We start from the raw sequence: 18,001 nt of genomic DNA on the forward strand, positions 1-18,001 counted from the left end.
TCCCCGCCATTGTATGAGCTCCTGAGTAGAGCCAGGAGTGACCTCCGAGCATAGACCCAGGATTAGCCTTTAAGCACTAGAGAATGTCACTAACGCAACCCCTTAGTTATCCCTCACACCCCCCCAAAAAAAAGAATGAGGAGGCTCCTTGTTCATCTTTACTTAGCTGTATTTTTTTTAATTTTGCCAAAATTTCACCACAATTCAGAATACTAAGATTTTCAAAGACAAGCAACTGAAGTGGATGTAAACAAAAATGTTAATTTGGGCTCCAATATCAAAAGTTTTCATTAGATTGATGGTTTTAGTAACTACTTTCTCAAGTGCTACTTTCAAACTTTAACACCTTTGGGCACTCAGAAGGTTGAGAAAACTCATGATTATTTTATCTTCATAGATGTGGGAATAAATGCTGGTTGGGGGGGTGTTGGATTATTACCTGTAATAAACTAGTGTTCTCTGCCCCTCTCGGAGAGCCCAGAAAGCTACCGAGAGTATTCGACCCGCACAGCAGAGCCTGGCAAACTACCTGTGGCTTACTCGATATGCCAAAAACAGTAACAATAATGTGCCTCATTCCCCTGACCTTAAAAGAGCTACATTAGTAAGCGACAGGTATGAATGAAGTCATTACTGGCGCCCCTTGAGCAAATCGATGATCAACTGGATGACAAATGACAAGTGACAAGATGTGGGAATGTGAATTCAGTGTTTTTTTGTAGCACTGTAGCACTGTCATCCCGTTGTTCATCAATTTGTTCGAGCAGGCACCAGTAATGTCTCCATTGTGAGATTTGTTACTGTTTTTGAACATAGAACTCAAAGCTTAGTTTTATTTTTGCTTTGTTTCTATTTTTTTGTATGCACATGAACTCTGTATCTTGAAAAAATCCTCTACTGTGGGCTGAAGCAACAGAACAGAGTTAAGGTTTTACCTTGCCAGGTATGGTTTTGGAGACTCCAAGTAATCCTGAGATTTGTTCAGGTCATCCCTGGTTCAGTTGACTGAAAATCTCTGGGAGGAGCTCCCAGGCCACCTAAGTACCACTGGGGAGACCCACAAAAATCAAAGAAGCTTCTACTATTACTAGGATAGAAAGCAGCTTTTTATTTATTACCACCTAAAGTTATCTATACCCTCTAACAATGGTTCTCACATACAACATAAATATCTATTGTCCGACCGTAGTCAAACTATCATTAAGGAAATAGCTTACTTTCCTGGAATTAAATCATCTTAGGTATAGCAAGGTATTTAAGTTATAACAATTATAGTATAGCAGTGATTTGACAACAAAATTAAGAAACTACAATTAATTTCAGGCAAGAGATCAGCTATTTTTATTGTAAATGGCACTGCTTTGGACTTAAATCTCTAAACTAAGCAGTCTATAGAACTATAAGATGATACATTTCTGTTACTTAACCTATCCTATTGTGCTGTATTATCTATTTGTATGAATAAGATAAAGTAATTTTTCTCTAACCTATAATTCTCCTTATGTCTTATAGATGATATTGATAGCATGGAATGACCATTTAAAGTTAGAATTTTAAAAACTTTTATCCTTCCTTAACAGTCCATGTCACTTAAATTATGATTCACAAATAATGTTTTTCTTTTTATGAAAAGGCAATATATTATGTAACATCTTCCTTATAGGAGTTACAGAAATCCTGAATCTGCTCCAAAGAGAGCACTTCAACTAGTGCAGGGGACTTAAGAATAGGCTCGTTTAATATTGCTGCAGGTAAAAGTAAAATTCTAGATCTCAGGTTGTTAGGGACACCATAGAATAGTCTAGCACCTATGGGTAGATCAAGAGGGTCTAAGAATATTTTCTGCTGGGGCTGCATGATGATGCATAATAGATGGATTTTCTTTCTAGGCTCACATGAAATATCTGTGATTTTAAATCCCAAATCAACGGTTTAGTACAGTTGTTGCTTCTGAGACCCCAGAAAAGAGAATCTGCTTTATACCCCTTAAACTTTATAACTGTATTTTCACAGAAAGCTGAAGAGTCCAGCAAACATGCTTGTCTATTTGTTTCAGTATGAAAACATAGACGGTTTCATAAGCAGATGCTTAATAGAAGGTTTGTGTATACAAAATGACACATTTTATGCTCAGAACTAGTTGGCAATCTGTTACATCTACCTTTAAAGGAAAGAGAACTTAGCAATCAATACTCTTTTTATTCTGGCATTTATCACCTGAACGATTTCCGCACTATATACTATTTGTGACGAAGAATGACAATTTCATTTTTTTTTTTGCCAGAAGTTAAACCTGGTTGCCTACCTATTTTAGTAACAGCAGCTATAAAAGCTTAGTAAGAGGTGTTATTACAGTGTAAACTGAATTTAATTAATAACTCTTTGAGGTAGAAAATGGAAATCTATACACATTGCTTCTGTGATTCCAATCATTGACTGGGGGATGAAAGGCCATTAGAGGAACAAAAGCCACTGAGAACAAATAGACAAAAACAATCTTTGAAAGGAAAGGAGGCAAAGTGTACCAATAAATAAGTAGAAACTCTGTTGTAAAGATAGGAAATTAGATGACATAAATAGTACAAGGACTAAGGTTTTAGTCTTGGAGTCCATCAATCCTGTTCAATCCTTGGAACTACATAGAGTCCCCTGACCACTGCCCTGTGTTGTCCTAGAGCACCAAGCCAGGAGTGAGCCCTGAACACAGCCAGGTGTGACCCCAAACCTATACCCTCCTGAAATCTAAACAGTTATGAAACATAAAGAAAACATTTCAAACTATACTTTAAATTTGTATCTATAATTTTATGCTATAGGATAACTTAGGGCAGTGCTCAGAGGACTATTTGTAGTTCCTGGGATTGAACAGGATTGATGGCATGTAGATAAAAACCTTAGTCCTTATACTATTCCTGCCATCTAATTTCATATATCTTTACGATAGAATTTAGATAGACTAAAATAAATTAATAAATGAAAAAATGAATTGCAGTTATTTTGGGGGGTATTATGGGGTCACATCTGGCAGTACTCAAGAGATATTACTGGTTCTGTCCTCAGAGCCCTTACGCGGTACTAGAGGTTGAATCAGTGTCTGCAGCATGCAAAGCAAGTGTACTAACTCTTGAACTAACTCTACAGCCCTATATATTTTAAAAATCTATTAAAATATTTCCATCGATGATGTTTCTTATAATAAAACTGTGATGATTACTTCTCATCTATTGTCTGTTGTGTATTAGTTTATGGTATAGCTTACAGGCTAGCTTTCATCAAGAATTGTATATGACTCTGCTACATCTACAGCTCTATAATTGCTACATTAATAAAAAAGTATTTCAAAAGAGAGCTGATTTTAGTTGGAAATTTAAGCTTAACCTTTGCTACATAGCTTTCTGTGAACACTTCTAGGGAGTCTTCTCTTGCGACCTCTCACTTCCTTGAACTCAGGCAGTACTCAGTTCCAAAGGAATGTACGTATTTAATTATAGAGTTCTTTATAGAACGAAGCTTCTCAACTTTTCCAGCCACACAGAATTTACTCTTGAAAGCAGTGGCTGAACCTGAAGATGTTTTATCAGTAACAATGGAAAAAGTTTCTAATCAAAGTGTGTCAAAGTCATAGCTGCAAAGACCATTACTTCTCCTCTTCCTCCCATTAATCTTTCTTTTCATCTTTGTTGTTGTACTCCTGCTTTATATTCTGCATTATAGTTATTAGTGCTATCTTATACTAGATGATCTAAGTTATTTTCAGCAGGTATATGATTTTAATATGTAGAATCATTTGATGGAATTCAAGAGCATGTACAATAAAGAAACAGTTGAATGAATAAAAGATATTCATGTATTTTTATCCTCAGCAATTTTAAGTGTGACTCACAGAGCAGCTTAAAATTTTCAAACAATTTTAGCATTAATCATCTGAAGTACACAGGATAGTGTGACATACCTGACGTTAGATTAAGAATTCAATAAATGGGAAAGAAAGATGGCGGCCGCACGGGAGCCTTGTGGAAAGCGGGTTTGAGCCGGGCTCGGGGAAGCGGCGGGGACCTCATGGGAAGGGGGGCTTTGTGGGCCGTCCCCCACGCCCCACCGAGGTCGCCAGCTGCCCCCCACGAGCGGCTCTCCGGCACGGCCACGGCCCCGGAGGCACAAGGACTTAGCACAGAGAACCAGCCGCTTGGAGCAGAAAAGCAAATGGACTTGTGTTGATCCGCGCCACCAAGCTGCCAGGAGGGGGAAGGGCGTTGACCAGCCCGCCCGCTCCTCTCTGGAAAGAAAGATGGCGGCCGCACGGGAGCCTTGTGGAAAGCGGGTTTGAGCCGGGCTCGGGGATGCGGCGGGGACCTCATGGGAAGGGGGGCTTTGTGGGCCGTCCCCCACGCCCCACCGAGGTCGCCAGCTGCCCCCCACGAGCGGCTCTCCGGCACGGCCACGGCCCTGGAGGCACAAGGACTTAGCACAGAGAACCAGCCGCTTGGAGCAGAAAAGCAAATGGACTTGTGTTGATCCGCGCCACCAAGCTGCCCGGAGGGGGAGGGGCGTTGACCAGCCCGCCCGCTCCTCTCTGGAAAGAAAGATGGCGGCCGCACGGGAGCCTTGTGGAAAGCGGGTTTGAGCCGGGCTCGGGGAAGCGGCGGGGACCTCATGGGAAGGGGGGCTTTGTGGGCCGTCCCCCACGCCCCACCGAGGTCGCCAGCTGCCCCCCACGAGCGGCTCTCCGGCACGGCCACGACTCCAGGGCACAGAAAACAATCTCTTAACTAGTTAACTTTTAATAGAAATTCTTCCAGGGTCAATAAGTAAAATAGCAGAAACTCAAAACCGCGCGGCCGCTATTGCGGCCGCGCGACATCATTTTATTCTTAAACCAAGTTTTAGAAAGCAAATCATTTCACAACGCTGTTTCAGCATGTCTGATTGGGGGGGGGGTCGTAAACTCTAAACAATAATTGTGCATCTTCTATCGAAATAATCTATCTAGTCAAAGTAGATAGAGTATTAACTAGAACTCATCTGCCTCATAAGAATTGGGAGGGGTGGGAGGTGGGGGTCTATTGGGGTTCGGGGTTAAAAATGAGTATTGGTAAAGGGAAATGTGTTCGGTATCTACATGACTGAGACCTAAACCCGAAAGCTCTGTAACTTTTCCCACAGTGATTCAATAAAAAAAAATAAAAATAAAAAAAAATAAAAAAGAAAAAAAAAAAAAAGAATTCAATAAATAGCTATAAACAAAATCCTGAACAATATTACTCTAGATGAAGTTCTTCACATTCAGGGAGATGAAACTCAATCCTAGAAAAATCATACTAAGGTACAGGTTCAATTATCCATACATTGCTACGCCCTATAGCCTCTACCCTGCCCCCCCTCCCCACACACGCGCTGATACAGTTTGTAAATTTCAGCATGGTGTAGTATAAAACCATTAGTTTAAGTGCCTCACCTTAAAACTAATGAATTGTAATCTATATTTTAACATGGTTCCCCAGTGAAGATAGGCACCTGAACATACAAATACCATTACCATAAATTACATGAGATCTGCATTCTTATTCCCTGACTGATGAAACTCTGAACTTGCTGAGAAGAATCAAAATTAAACCCACACAATTTAGATCAGCGGATGTTGGAGTATAAAACTATTATTTTAAGTGCTTCACCTTAAAATTAATGAATTGTAATCTATATATTAACTTTTTAAAAATTTAAAAATTTTTTATTAGTGAATCACCGTGAGGTACAGTTACAGGCTTACAAACTTTCATGCTTGTGTTTCAGTCATACAGTGATCAAGTATCCATCTCTCCACCAATGCCCATTTTCTACCACCAATGGTCCCAGCATCCCTCCCACCAACCTCACCCCATCCCTCTAATCTATATTTTAACATTATTCTCCAGTGAAAAATAGACACCTGAATATACAAACAACATTGCCATAAATTACATGAGATCTACATTCTTGTACCGTAACTGATGAAACTCTGAACTTTGCTGAGTAGAATCCAAATTAAGCCCACACAATTTAGGTCAGTGGATGTTTTTGAGAAATAGTAAAACCAACACAAAAGTGACATGTTTTCTCTCTGAGTCTATCTCTTTCCCCCAGTCACTTGCTCCTTCTACCTTAATTAAATTAGAACAGACAGAAGAACATCTTAAGAGTTCAGACTTGTATGTTAACTTGGTTTTTGGATGTTACAGATACTATGGTGGGTAAGGTGCTTGCCTTGCATGCAGACAGCCTGTATTTGATTCCCAGCCTCCATATGGTCCCCCAAGCCCTCCAGGAATGAACCCCAAATGCAAGCCAGGAGTAAGCCCAGGGCATAGATGGGTGATAATCAAAATTTTAAAAAGGAACAGTTTATCAAAATTAACCGGGTGAAATAGAAAGTTATTCTCCTTTATTTCCATTTCCTTCTGCTTCTTTGTCCTCTAAAATCTCCTTATTCTTTCTTTAGGATAAGGATGTGATATTTACCAAGTTGCTGGCATGTTTAACTCATATCCCATAAGTTATTGGTGAGTTAACTCAGATAGCCTTTATGCCAAGATGAATACAACTATGAAAAACTATAAAACCTCACTCAGCTGCCATCAAGATATTCTCAACAAATTACATATTTCAATGATATTTTAAAAGCTTATTATTCTCATAACCACTGATAAGAATATCAAAAATATATTAGTTAAATGAAAAACAAAAAAGGAAAATTGAAACCTTGGAAGAACATTGTCATGGAGTTTTTAGTAATGAGCTCTCATTTTAAACCACATCCAAGTCTACTCTTAGCTTCAATCCCCATTATTTGGAAGCTCAACAGCTCCCTGGTTAAAGAAAAAAAGAATAAAATGAAGCAAAACTAGCAAACATTTTAGTCAATTTAAGTTTATGGAACAGGATACTGGAGCTTCAATGGGTGTATCCTCTTGCCCCAGGCAACAAATCCAGGCATGTTGAAGAGTTTTTGATTTAAGAGAACTTTCCACTCCATCATGTCAAGTCTTCTGCTAGAGTACCAGCTCTGTCTTCTCCAACTTATCTCACAAGTACTAGAAGCCTGAGGGTGACGTCCCCATGATCTCTGCCAACAGTGTTCAGGCTTAGAATCCACTGGAGAAAGATATTTAAAGGGATTTGGATGAAAGTAACTAGGATTACTGGGTGTCCTGCATTTCTGTAACTTCCTGACTCCCTGAAAGAGAGTGGACAACTAAGAGCCAGCAACTGCCTTCTCTGACCTTTGTTTGCTCAGAACCTCTAAAGGTTTTGTAAGCATTTAAATCCTTATATTAAATCCCTTCCTGTTTGTATGCTTAGAATAGTTTCTGTCCTTCTTACCAAACCTTCATGAGGACGCTCATAAACCATTCTACTCCTTACTCTGAGAGTATTTTCTGTCCTATCCAAATTTCTTTATAGAAACAACCTCCATTAACAAATGTTCCATTATTAAACTTCTCCCTTACAAATGGAATTATCTCATGGAAGGTCATTAAAGTTTTATCTGCATCCCTGGCATACAGTAGATGCTTAGCAAAGTTGACTCACAGTATCAAGCTGTTGCACTTTTGAACATTTCTATCCTGATCATTAACTCCTGTAATCTACAATTAGTTTCCTTAAAGAAATGAAACACCAAATAACATCACTGTGGTCAGAATGGCACTAAGCATTGAAATTCCAGAGTCTTGAGAGATTAGAGGGTTGGGCCAGTACATGATAAAGTCAAAGAAATGTCTTGTCTGGAAGCTCCTAAAATATCCCTACTTGATTCCTTAAAGGAAATCTTGCTATTGCTTAAAATTTGATTTTAGGTAACAAAAGGATCCTAAAGCTTTTATTAAATGTCCTTGTTTAGATCTACACATCAGCTCTCAGCCCCTACATCTGTTTTCTTTCTCCCCCAACTATGCTTATACTTCACAGATCTTTCATTGCTTTACTGGACTTATAATGAAATCTAATGATTTAAGGATTTTTGTTATTATTTAAGGATAATTATCAGAGAAATTTATTTATGATATACATAAGCTTCATTCACCATTCTGCTGTACCCATCACAAATATATGATTCTGTACACATGCTGTACTCATGTCCTTTAATGAGGAATATAATAGTAGAGAGCCCAAAATGATCCGGGATTTTATTTCAAAGTGATCAGATTGGGAAAGGTTGGTAGGTATTGTGTGGTTTATCTTTTCTGAACAGGTAAGTTGTAGCTGTATGTAATTTTCAGATAGGACTGACAGCCTCAAGATGTTTCTGTGTATAAGTGAAGAGATGAGGACTTAAGTGGTCATGCTAAGTGCTGGCCATCTCCTGAATGTCTATGAGAATAAATAACTTGATGGCCAAGAAAATGCCCCACTATCAGCTGATGAATAACTCATGACATTAAAAAATCTTCACGTACTCTGAAACAGAATTCAATTAGATTTCTCTTCAGTAAATTGGGATGATTTTTTGAACAAGAAATCAAATCAAATAATAACAAAACATCATGTAGCATACACGCTAAAGTTCTGGATTGAGATTCATAATTGTTACAGAGTAAGGAATTCAGATGTTCCTTAATGAAATGTTCTAGATCTGAATTCTGCATCCAAAGCACCTGATTTGGGGCACTCTAATCTCTACCCTCAGAAAGATGTGATATAACCAATAGTCTTTTAAACAAATGACCTTGTGGTTTAAGCAGGATAAATGCTATAACAAAGTAAAATCTATCACAGAAGAAAAAAGCATCAAGATATATCTTTGAAATCAGAAATTGAATTTCCACATTCAAAAATAAGAAGGTCATATGGACTATTGATGAACTTATTATCAATCTCTTAATGAAATAAATTATTTGTCCCATTTTGCAGATGAAGAAATGTATAAAGACATGTGTGAACTCTGTGACTTACCCAAAGGACTTATCCATAGTAAGCATCAGCTCTGAGTTTTGAATCTAGCCAGTTAAGCTGGAGTATAATTCAACCACCATGTTAGAGCTTAAATGACTGATTGGTAGAACCTCAAAGGAAGAGATCTTCACATTTCTTTCTTTAATTTTAAAGAGGAAATCAGATTCCTACTGTGTTGTAGAACTCAAAAAACACTTCTCTTTGTTTTCAAACAATATTCATTCATTGTCAAATTAATCATTTTGCCTTTAATGTTTCCCAAAAGACATTTCAAAAAAATTTAAGCCCAGCCTACTACAACCTTCCAGGATTTTACCTTGTCTGCTCTAAAACGAAGATGAAACCTGAGTGACAGGATGCCAACCGGTCTTGGAGGTTAGGTATAGCACCTTGACGGATCATTTTTGGTATCTGGGAAGCAGAACTGTGCCAGGAAGCCACTTAACAGAACAGCAGATGAAGAACTCAGAGAAAAATAGCCCAGGGGACTTTATTGTGGTCATTTAAGAATCAGGAATTTGATACTGAGTAATATTCTCTCTGCTATTACTGAAACACCCAGGATTAGAAGCCTCAAATTTAGAAATTTGATCTTTATGCTACTCTATTTATGCACCTTCAATTTCAAAATAGGATTTCTTCAAATAACCCCTCATCCCCCAAAATGCAAAGATTATGGTGATTCTCCCTTGCTCTTTGGTGAGGACTAACCCCAAAACCAAACCATTTTTCCCTGGCCAAAGCCCTTCTGACAGAGTTTTAAAGAAAATAAGATCCACCTCTGCCTTCTGAAAGAAAATGCATGCAATTGCTCTCAGAATGCTTTTAACTGCTCCTAGGAGCAAGATGTTACAGAAGTAATCTGTATTACTTAAATCTTTGAGAATTCAGTGACCTCCTATCTTAATCCTCTTTGCTTTGGTGGTGCTGACATAGCCAGTCATTGATAAGCTCAGAACAGCATTTTAGCAACTGATGAAAGCTGAATCTGATGATATGTGGGAAAAAAAAAAGTCACCGGTTCCTAATACTTTTACCCTGTTTCTGTTTTTATCTTTAATATTCTCCCTTCTAACACACACAGAAAGGGTGATAATGAATATGAGAAATCTATAGTAGACACAACTCAAAAAAATAAAGCAAACACACGTGATTGAAGAAGGATAACCTGAGCAATTGAGCAGAATAAGAAGGAAAGGGAATTTAAGAATAGAAAAATAAAAAGAAAGGAAAAGGAAATAAGAAAGGAGAGGGATGGAGAAGGGAGAGAAGACAAGAGGGAGGAGAAAGAAATGGAGGACAAGAGGAGGAGGAGCTAAACGGGAAAAGGAAGTGAAAGGGGGAGAGGAAAGAGAATAGAAGGGGAGACAGAAGGGAAAGGAAGGGAAGGGAAGAGGCTAGGGGAAGAAGAGAATAAAAGAGAAGGGGAAAGAGAAGGTGGGGAAGAACAGGGGAAGGAGAAGAGGAGAAGGGAATGGGAAATTCTTGCTACCAGAACCGTGATTTAGGCTAAAGAGGAAAATGTATTTTATATGTGGAATGTATCAGTTCTGTGATTGCCAGGGTCCTCTTAATTAATTCTATTAAATTTTTAAAAATAACAGATTTTAAAAGACAGGATCCAGTAAGAAACACACATTGAAGTTCTCAGAACTGAAACTAAATTCAGATGAATTTTCCCAACAAACTCATTACATTTTCATTTGATGTATTCTACAAAAATAATACAATTATGGATCTTCCCTAGAAAGACCTTAAATGGGAGACATGAATTTGGAGTCAGCTCAATCAAACTGAACCACTCTTCCTTCCCCTTGAAGGAGCCAGGCTCTGGTGATGGTATAGAACAAGGTAGACAACTAAATTTTTCCTGAATTTCTGACAAGCCCTAGAACAAAAATACACAGTGAACACAACTTACCCCTGGCCTTTAGGTTTTCTGGTATTTACCAGCTCTGGTCAGGAAAATTTGGAAATGGGACTTACCGCATTAAAATTTGGGAAGAGGTTGACTGCAGCAGCAGTGTCAAGAGGAAAGGGAAGAAATGGTTTAATATCCAGCGATGGTTGCAAAGGAGGAGCTGGTGGACGAACCAGGGCTGGGAGAGCAGGGCTCTGGCATGTACCACCTGCAGAGAGGAGAGCAAAGGAGCAATCAGGGACACAGTGCACACAAAAACACCAAGGTTTTCTTCGAGAACTTTAAAAGTTCAGCTTTGAGGACCACTGGAAAACTCAAGCATCAGAGTGCACTGACCTCACCTAGGATCTAGGCAAGGAGCATATTTGCCATTAGGCAGGGAGAGCAAATAGTCTTTCCATTTTCATCTTTGGATTATAACTAACTGGTTATTAAAGTAGCAGCTAACATTGCTAACACTTCATACTACTCAGTTGACCTCTCTTTTCATGCCTAGTGCTCAAGATTGAGTCATCAACACATCTACAATCAAGATAACGTGACTGAAAAATCTGCCCAATGTATCTCCATCCTTCTCGGACCAATTTTGGCTCACAGTACGCATGTAGTCTAAGTTGTTATTTCATGAAACTGCTGTTTTCCTCCAAAGCCAAACTCTGGCAGACATGGTGGCATGAGCTTGGCATGGAAAAGAAACTTAGCCACAAATACAGGCAGCCATATTTGACTGCCCTGGCAACTGGAAAATTAAAATCAAGAAACCTGTCAACAAGTGGAGAAATATCAAAGCTGTTCAGCACCTCTATGGTTCTGAGCATTTAATCACACCTGCCTCCTTCCCAATGATGAGTAGGGAGAATTTAGAAGGCACATTGTGAAATAATATGCCAACAATGGCACCCTTTTGCAAATGGGCAGAAAACCAATAATTTGCAAGGTAAAACACATTTCTGACCCTATTCTAAGACTCCAGTGTACCGCAAAGTTGGAAGAGCAGAAGTCCACCTCTCCCTTTTGTCCTGTATTCACAATATTGGTAACATTCCAAAACATCAATTTGCTGTTAATTAAAGGCTGCTTGGATCCTAGGAAACTGTTAAAATATGCCAGCCTTCTTCTAATCTGAGAGTCAAGCAACAGACTGTATAAACCTGCTGGTGAGAATCCAAAAAGCATTAAGAAAACAAAATGCAGAGGGAATTTTTCCTTCTTCACAGAAAAGAATCCTAAAAGAAAAGAGAATTCCTGTGAATGTCTCTTACTTGCCTGACATTTTGTTTTTGAAACAAAACAGAGTCTGACCCCAAATAACTTACCTTAACAAATCTCACAGAGATCCCAAATGAGTTACCTTTACAAATCAACTCTATCCAACTGCACAGAGACCATCTTACTGCCCTCAAAATAGTTACCTGAACACCAAGTGAACATTCTAAAAATGATTCCCCAAAGGTTAGCCCAACTCTGCTGGATCAGAGGATCTGATAACAAGGTATGTAACTTAATACCCATAACAGAAACCAACAGCACGGGATTTAATTAGACATACACTAAAAACATTAGCTTGCCTTGCTTCCAGGCATAAAATCAGCTGGAGGCAAATTAACAAAACTAGCATTTTCCCCCATTCTATTCACCTCTCTCTAGAAACATTCCTCAAAAATAGCAAGGTCAACAATAGGAAGTTTGAATCCAAAAATCAATTAAAGTAAAAAGTAGGAAAAACAGATCACAGATCACAGATCATCCTGTTATTCGTCGATTGCCTCGAGCAGGCCCCAGTAACGTCTCCTTCATCCTAGCCCTGAGATTATATTCAAGGCTCTTTAGGAGAATGAGACCCATCATTGTTACTGGTATTTGGCATATTGGGTACGACACAGGGAGTTTGCCAGACTCTACCGTGTGGGCAGGTTACATTCGGGAGCCTGCCAGTTTGTCGAAGTAGGAATGAGATGTCATAATAAAATATAATAAAACAAGTAAGGAAATAAAGGGAAGATTCTAAAACAGAGAAAAAAAGCAAAATATTGCAACTATATTCACCTGAGTGTACCATTAAACTTATTTTATTGTCCACCAGGTATATATTATTTTGAGTGTATAAAGAGTGAATGCACTCTTTCTTAAAGAGTGCATTCATAAAATTTAGCTGGTTTATGTTATATATTTATAATTGCTAAAATCTTTTGCAAAACATCAGAAAACTAAAATTAATTTTCATTTGGTGTGCCTTTAGAAAACTTTAAAATCTATTATGGTTGAAATAAGTAGTGTGACATGCCCTACAAATTAGTGAACTTTGGCAAATAATTTGAAATTATCTGTGACATATATGATCCTTTATAAAAAAAGGTATTCACACATATTCAGCACTTTGTTTGATATAAAAAATCTCAGAAATTTGATATGAATCCACATATCAAGCAAGGAACACAAAAATATATCAATAAACTGTTTAGTTTTTTTATATTGCTTCAACCTAAGTATTCTACTCTTAAACTTACGAGTATGCTGAAATTTGATTTGCAATTTAGCAAGACCATATTCTGTAATTATTTTGCATAAATGTTTCCCAATGATTCAGAATATTCAAAGACCTTAATGGATAGTTGAAACTTATTTTTCAACTCCAGGACAATGAGGGGCACACATAACACTATTTTTTTCCTAGAAAGATACTGGCAATGAGACATTTGGTGGTAATTATTGTATGGAGCAGACATATGGACCCCTTAGTTCCCCAGGATATTCCAAAATGGCCATAGGTACAAATTGTGGTAATAGAGGATCACAGAAAGAGGCTGGGGAGGGGCAAATGGTAGGGCAGGGGGGCACAAAAAAGAGACTATGGGGCCAAATGGTAAGACAGGAAACCATAAGAAGGAAACAAGGTCACAGAAGGGATATAGTTTAAAATTGCTGGAAAACACTTCTTATTTAGAGAATACAGATGTTGAATTATAATGTTATACCTGAACTTTATGCACAATTTTACAATATTATTATCTCAATAACAATTTATTACCATGCTGCATTGCTTTCAAGAACCCAGCCGTCTGCCTGGATAACATGGTACCCCAGCACCATCAGAGTCCACAGACCCATACAATCATTCTACACATTCATACAGAACATACCTATGTGAATAGATATGTTCTTTATTTTACTTACTACAAAATTATCTTGACAAAGGTACATATCAAAATAAATAATACATTTTTAATTATACTATAGATATAAGGTAAAGGTAAAGGCCCTCCCGTTGATCGTCGATTTGCTCGAGCAGGCCCAGTAACGTCTCCATTGGAGACTTTGTTGTTACTGTGTTTGGCATATCGAATACTCTCGGTAGCTTGCCGGGCTCTCCGAGAGGGGCGGAGGAATCGAACTCGGGTCGGCCATGTTGGCCACTTGTAAGGCAAACGCCCTACCGCTGTGCTATCGCTCCAGCCCAAAGAGAGTGCCCGTGTTTTTTCATTACTCACCATGGAGAATGTTGTGTTATTCATGGAACTGATAATTTTTGGAAAAACTAATTCTTCTTCGTTTTTAAATTTTATTTTCATAAAATTTTTCACAATAATCTGTTACATTTAATATTCCAATACCAGTTCCACAACCATTACACCTAACCTCAATCGTATTTGAGTGTTTTCACCCAACCTCCAAACCCTTCTCCCAAAGGAGGACCTAAGTAATTTATTTTTTATTGTTATGAATAATCCACTAAAAATAATCCAAAATTTTTCCTTGGAGTAAAGTGTGTGAAGATTGTTTTATTTCACCCTGGAGTCATTAAGCTCTTATATAACCCATTACTAACATGTTGTCAAAGGTTGAGCTTTGCATAAATATATATATATACATATATATGTATATATATATATATATTTTCTCTCCCCGAGATGGGTTGCCTTCTACTTTACACCCTATCAAATGTGTTGTGCTACTCTTTGTACATCAGTGGTGTGGAATATGAAATTTTTAGCTGTGCATCCAGGAATAGAGGTTAATTTGATTTTTTAATATTTTAACTGGATAATGACTTTGGGGTCCGGAAACATCTCTTTGGCATATTATTCTGTGTTACTCTCTTCTGAGAGAGCTATCTGGGAGTCTCTGGATCATGGCCATTAATGAGCTTATAAGGTGCCAGAGGCAGTTCCTGGGAGTGATTGTTAGGTTACATAGGGAGATAGTGGGAGGTCACGCACTCCTGACTCCGTGTAAACCTGGAGATTTTGATGACAGGCCCTGCATGCCTAGGTATTTCAGCAGATTTGCTCAAGGGTGAGGCTCATCTGAGCCTGTGGAGATTGGCTCGGAGCATGGTGGTGACCTAGTTCTGGAGAATTTTTGGCTGCCAGAGCTCTGTTGGGGTGGGGAAGGGCACCACCTGCCTCCACTCCTGGCCCCTCCAGGTTGCCCCGATTAGACAGCCTGGTGTGGTGTCTGGAGGCATCTCTATGGCATATTGTTCTGTGTTGCTCTCCTCCAAGAGATTTATTTAGGAGTCTTTGGATTATGGCAGTTAATCAGTCTATATGAGTCCAGAGGCAGTTCCTTGGCATGACTGCAAAGTTATGGGAAACACAGGGAAATAGGGGAGGTTGTTCATTCCTGACTCAGTGCAAACCTGGAGATTTCAAAACTGGTTATTTTTTATTTTATTTTATTTATTTAAGGTAAATATTTATTGGCTTTTCGGGTCACACCCAGTGATGCTTAGGGCTGACTCCTGACTCTGTACTCAGGACACTCCTGGTGGTGCTCAGGGGACCATATGGGAAGCTGGGAATCAAACCCAGATTGGCTGTGTGCAAGGCAAAAGCCCTACCTGCTGTACTATTGTTCCAGCCCCAAAACTGGTTATTTTTAAGGAAAGTGTATTAAATCCTCTGCATTGGTAGGAATAGAAAAACCAGAAATTCATGTGCTTTGGATATGAAATTCTGCTTGAATTTAGTACCATATTGTTCATAGTCTATACAATTCTATTGTGCCTTTTGAGACAAATTTAATGGCTATTGAGGTGATTATGCTAAGTAAAACAAGGAAGTGAAAGACAATACTTGGATGGTTTCATTCATGTAGAATATGAATAGCTTAAATGAACTAAACAATCAACCCAAAGAAACACAACTAAATCTAAGATTAAATGAAAAGATAAGATTTCTATAGAGAAAGGAGAAGAGGATAGAAAAAGAGGATAGATAGTTTCTTTGGTAGTAGATTATCACTGGAACTTTAATGGTGGGTATAGTGGAATATATATACACATGATGTGTGTGTGTGTGTGTGTTATACACAGACATAAAGGTGAAATCCTATAGATTATAAACCAATGATATATTAGCCTTTTAAAAAGGGCCTGGAGATGTGGTTAAATAACAGAGCATATGGCTTGTACTTTTGAGGTACTAGGTTTGATCCCTGAAGCTTAAACAGCAAGCAAAAAAGAAAAGGATTATATAAGATACTTTATATATGATTTTGGATATAATGAGCTTCAACTAACAGTTACTATTTCAGTCATATTTATCTGCATAATTTTTATTCCAAATTCACATTCGATTTGCAGAAATGCAAATAAAATCACTGTCATTTTCAGTCTTATTAGTAAGTTCTGTATTATTACCCTAATATTATTTTAAGAAACAATAAATGTGTGCTTGAAGTGGGAAGAAGTGAAGAGACGGCTTGTAGGAAAGAGTCAAAGAGTCTACCACTCATCTCTGCCCTCTGGGTCAATGGGGGAATGTCTGATGAAATCTAGTATTGATGACATTCGGCTTTGAGTATCTTATCTAGTACTGATGACAGTCGGCTTTGAGTACCTGCACAGTGCGAACCTCATGTCTCACCAGCCCCAAGAGGTCTTCCTCAGAACACAGCTAATTTTCACTCCATCCTGTCATGGGAAATAATCCCTGCCACTTTATTTCTCAAAAAACCATGGACTCAGGTGAGAGAGAGAGAGAGAGAGAGAGAGAGAGTCAGAGCGAGACAGAGAGACAGAGATACAGAGTCAGAGACAGAGAGAGAGACAGAGAGAAAGGGAGAAGGAGAGAGACAGAGACAGAGACAGAGACACACAGAGAGAGAAAGACATAGAGAGAGAATATATTAGCATCTCCACAGCAGAAAGAGGGCTCAGAGTAGTTTTGTAGGGAAGGTTATACATGGATGTTTTTCGTAACTGCCTTAGATCTGAATTCTTAGAATTCATAGAAATTAATAGGACTTTTCTTGGGAAAAGTATTTAACTTCTGGTGATCCATTCTTGACTCCATTCTTAGCCTTTGTCTTTCTTTCCTGGGGTCTATCTTCTCCAGAACCTCTCCCTCCACCCCCGCCCCCCAGCCCCCAATCTCTGAGTCTGGAAAGCTGCTTCACAATGGCTTCAAAGACCTTCCTGTCCTTGGCTGGATTAAGTCCCAGAGGATTTTTCATTATTATTTACCAGGCCGCCATATTTCTCTAATAGCAGAAGTATTCTATTAGTACCCCAGATTCCTTACCCAATCATCTGGCAATTGTCATTCAGATTAATTCCACATTTTCACTATTATGATTCATGTGGCTCTTTACCATAGGGTACAAATATCTTGCTAAAGTAGGATTTTTACATTTTTAGAATAAATGTCTCAGAGCAGTAATGCTGGGTCACATGGTGTGATCATCTTTAATTTTTAAGGAAAACTTGGTTCATTCTTTATCCATAGAGACTGTAACAATTTATTGTACCACCAATAAGGTACTTGAGATGTTTGTTCCAAACCTTCACCAACATTCTTTCCAGTTCTTTTGAGGTATATGTCACCTGCTTCTTAATGAAAACCAGAGGAGCTAGTCAGGTCCCCAAGATACAAATAAATAGCCAATTGCAATTGCAGTAATATGAAAAACATGTCCGTATTCATCTGTTGGCTTATTCTGACCCCAGGAGGAGAAGCTCTCCAATAAGAAGGTGATTGACAATTCAGTATTTTGAAGATTTTTGTTCTTTTGCTGTTGCTATTTTGTTTGAGGGGTATATATCACTATCACAGTTAATTCCATATCTGGTGGTGCTCAGGGCTAACTCCTAGCTCTATGTTCAGGGATCATTCCTGGCAGCACTCTAAGGCCAGATGTGGTGCCAGGGAT

At 38.5% G+C, this 18,001-nt stretch overlaps 1 protein-coding gene across 1 annotated transcript in view; it reads right to left on the reverse strand.

Moving 5' to 3' along the window:
• Positions 1-18,001, reverse strand: part of ZNF385D (zinc finger protein 385D) — a 369,440-nt gene that overhangs the window by 254,211 nt on the left and 97,228 nt on the right. The window contains exon 2 of the mRNA XM_056129228.1: positions 10,915-11,057. Coding sequence (XP_055985203.1) covers positions 10,915-11,057 — 143 coding nt within the window. The remainder of the gene's footprint in view (positions 1-10,914; positions 11,058-18,001) is intronic.

The sequence above is a fragment of the Sorex fumeus genome, unplaced genomic scaffold (genome assembly GCF_029834395.1).
Source record: "Sorex fumeus unplaced genomic scaffold, SorFum_2.1 ptg000072l, whole genome shotgun sequence".
Classification (NCBI taxonomy): Eukaryota; Metazoa; Chordata; class Mammalia; order Eulipotyphla; family Soricidae; genus Sorex; species Sorex fumeus.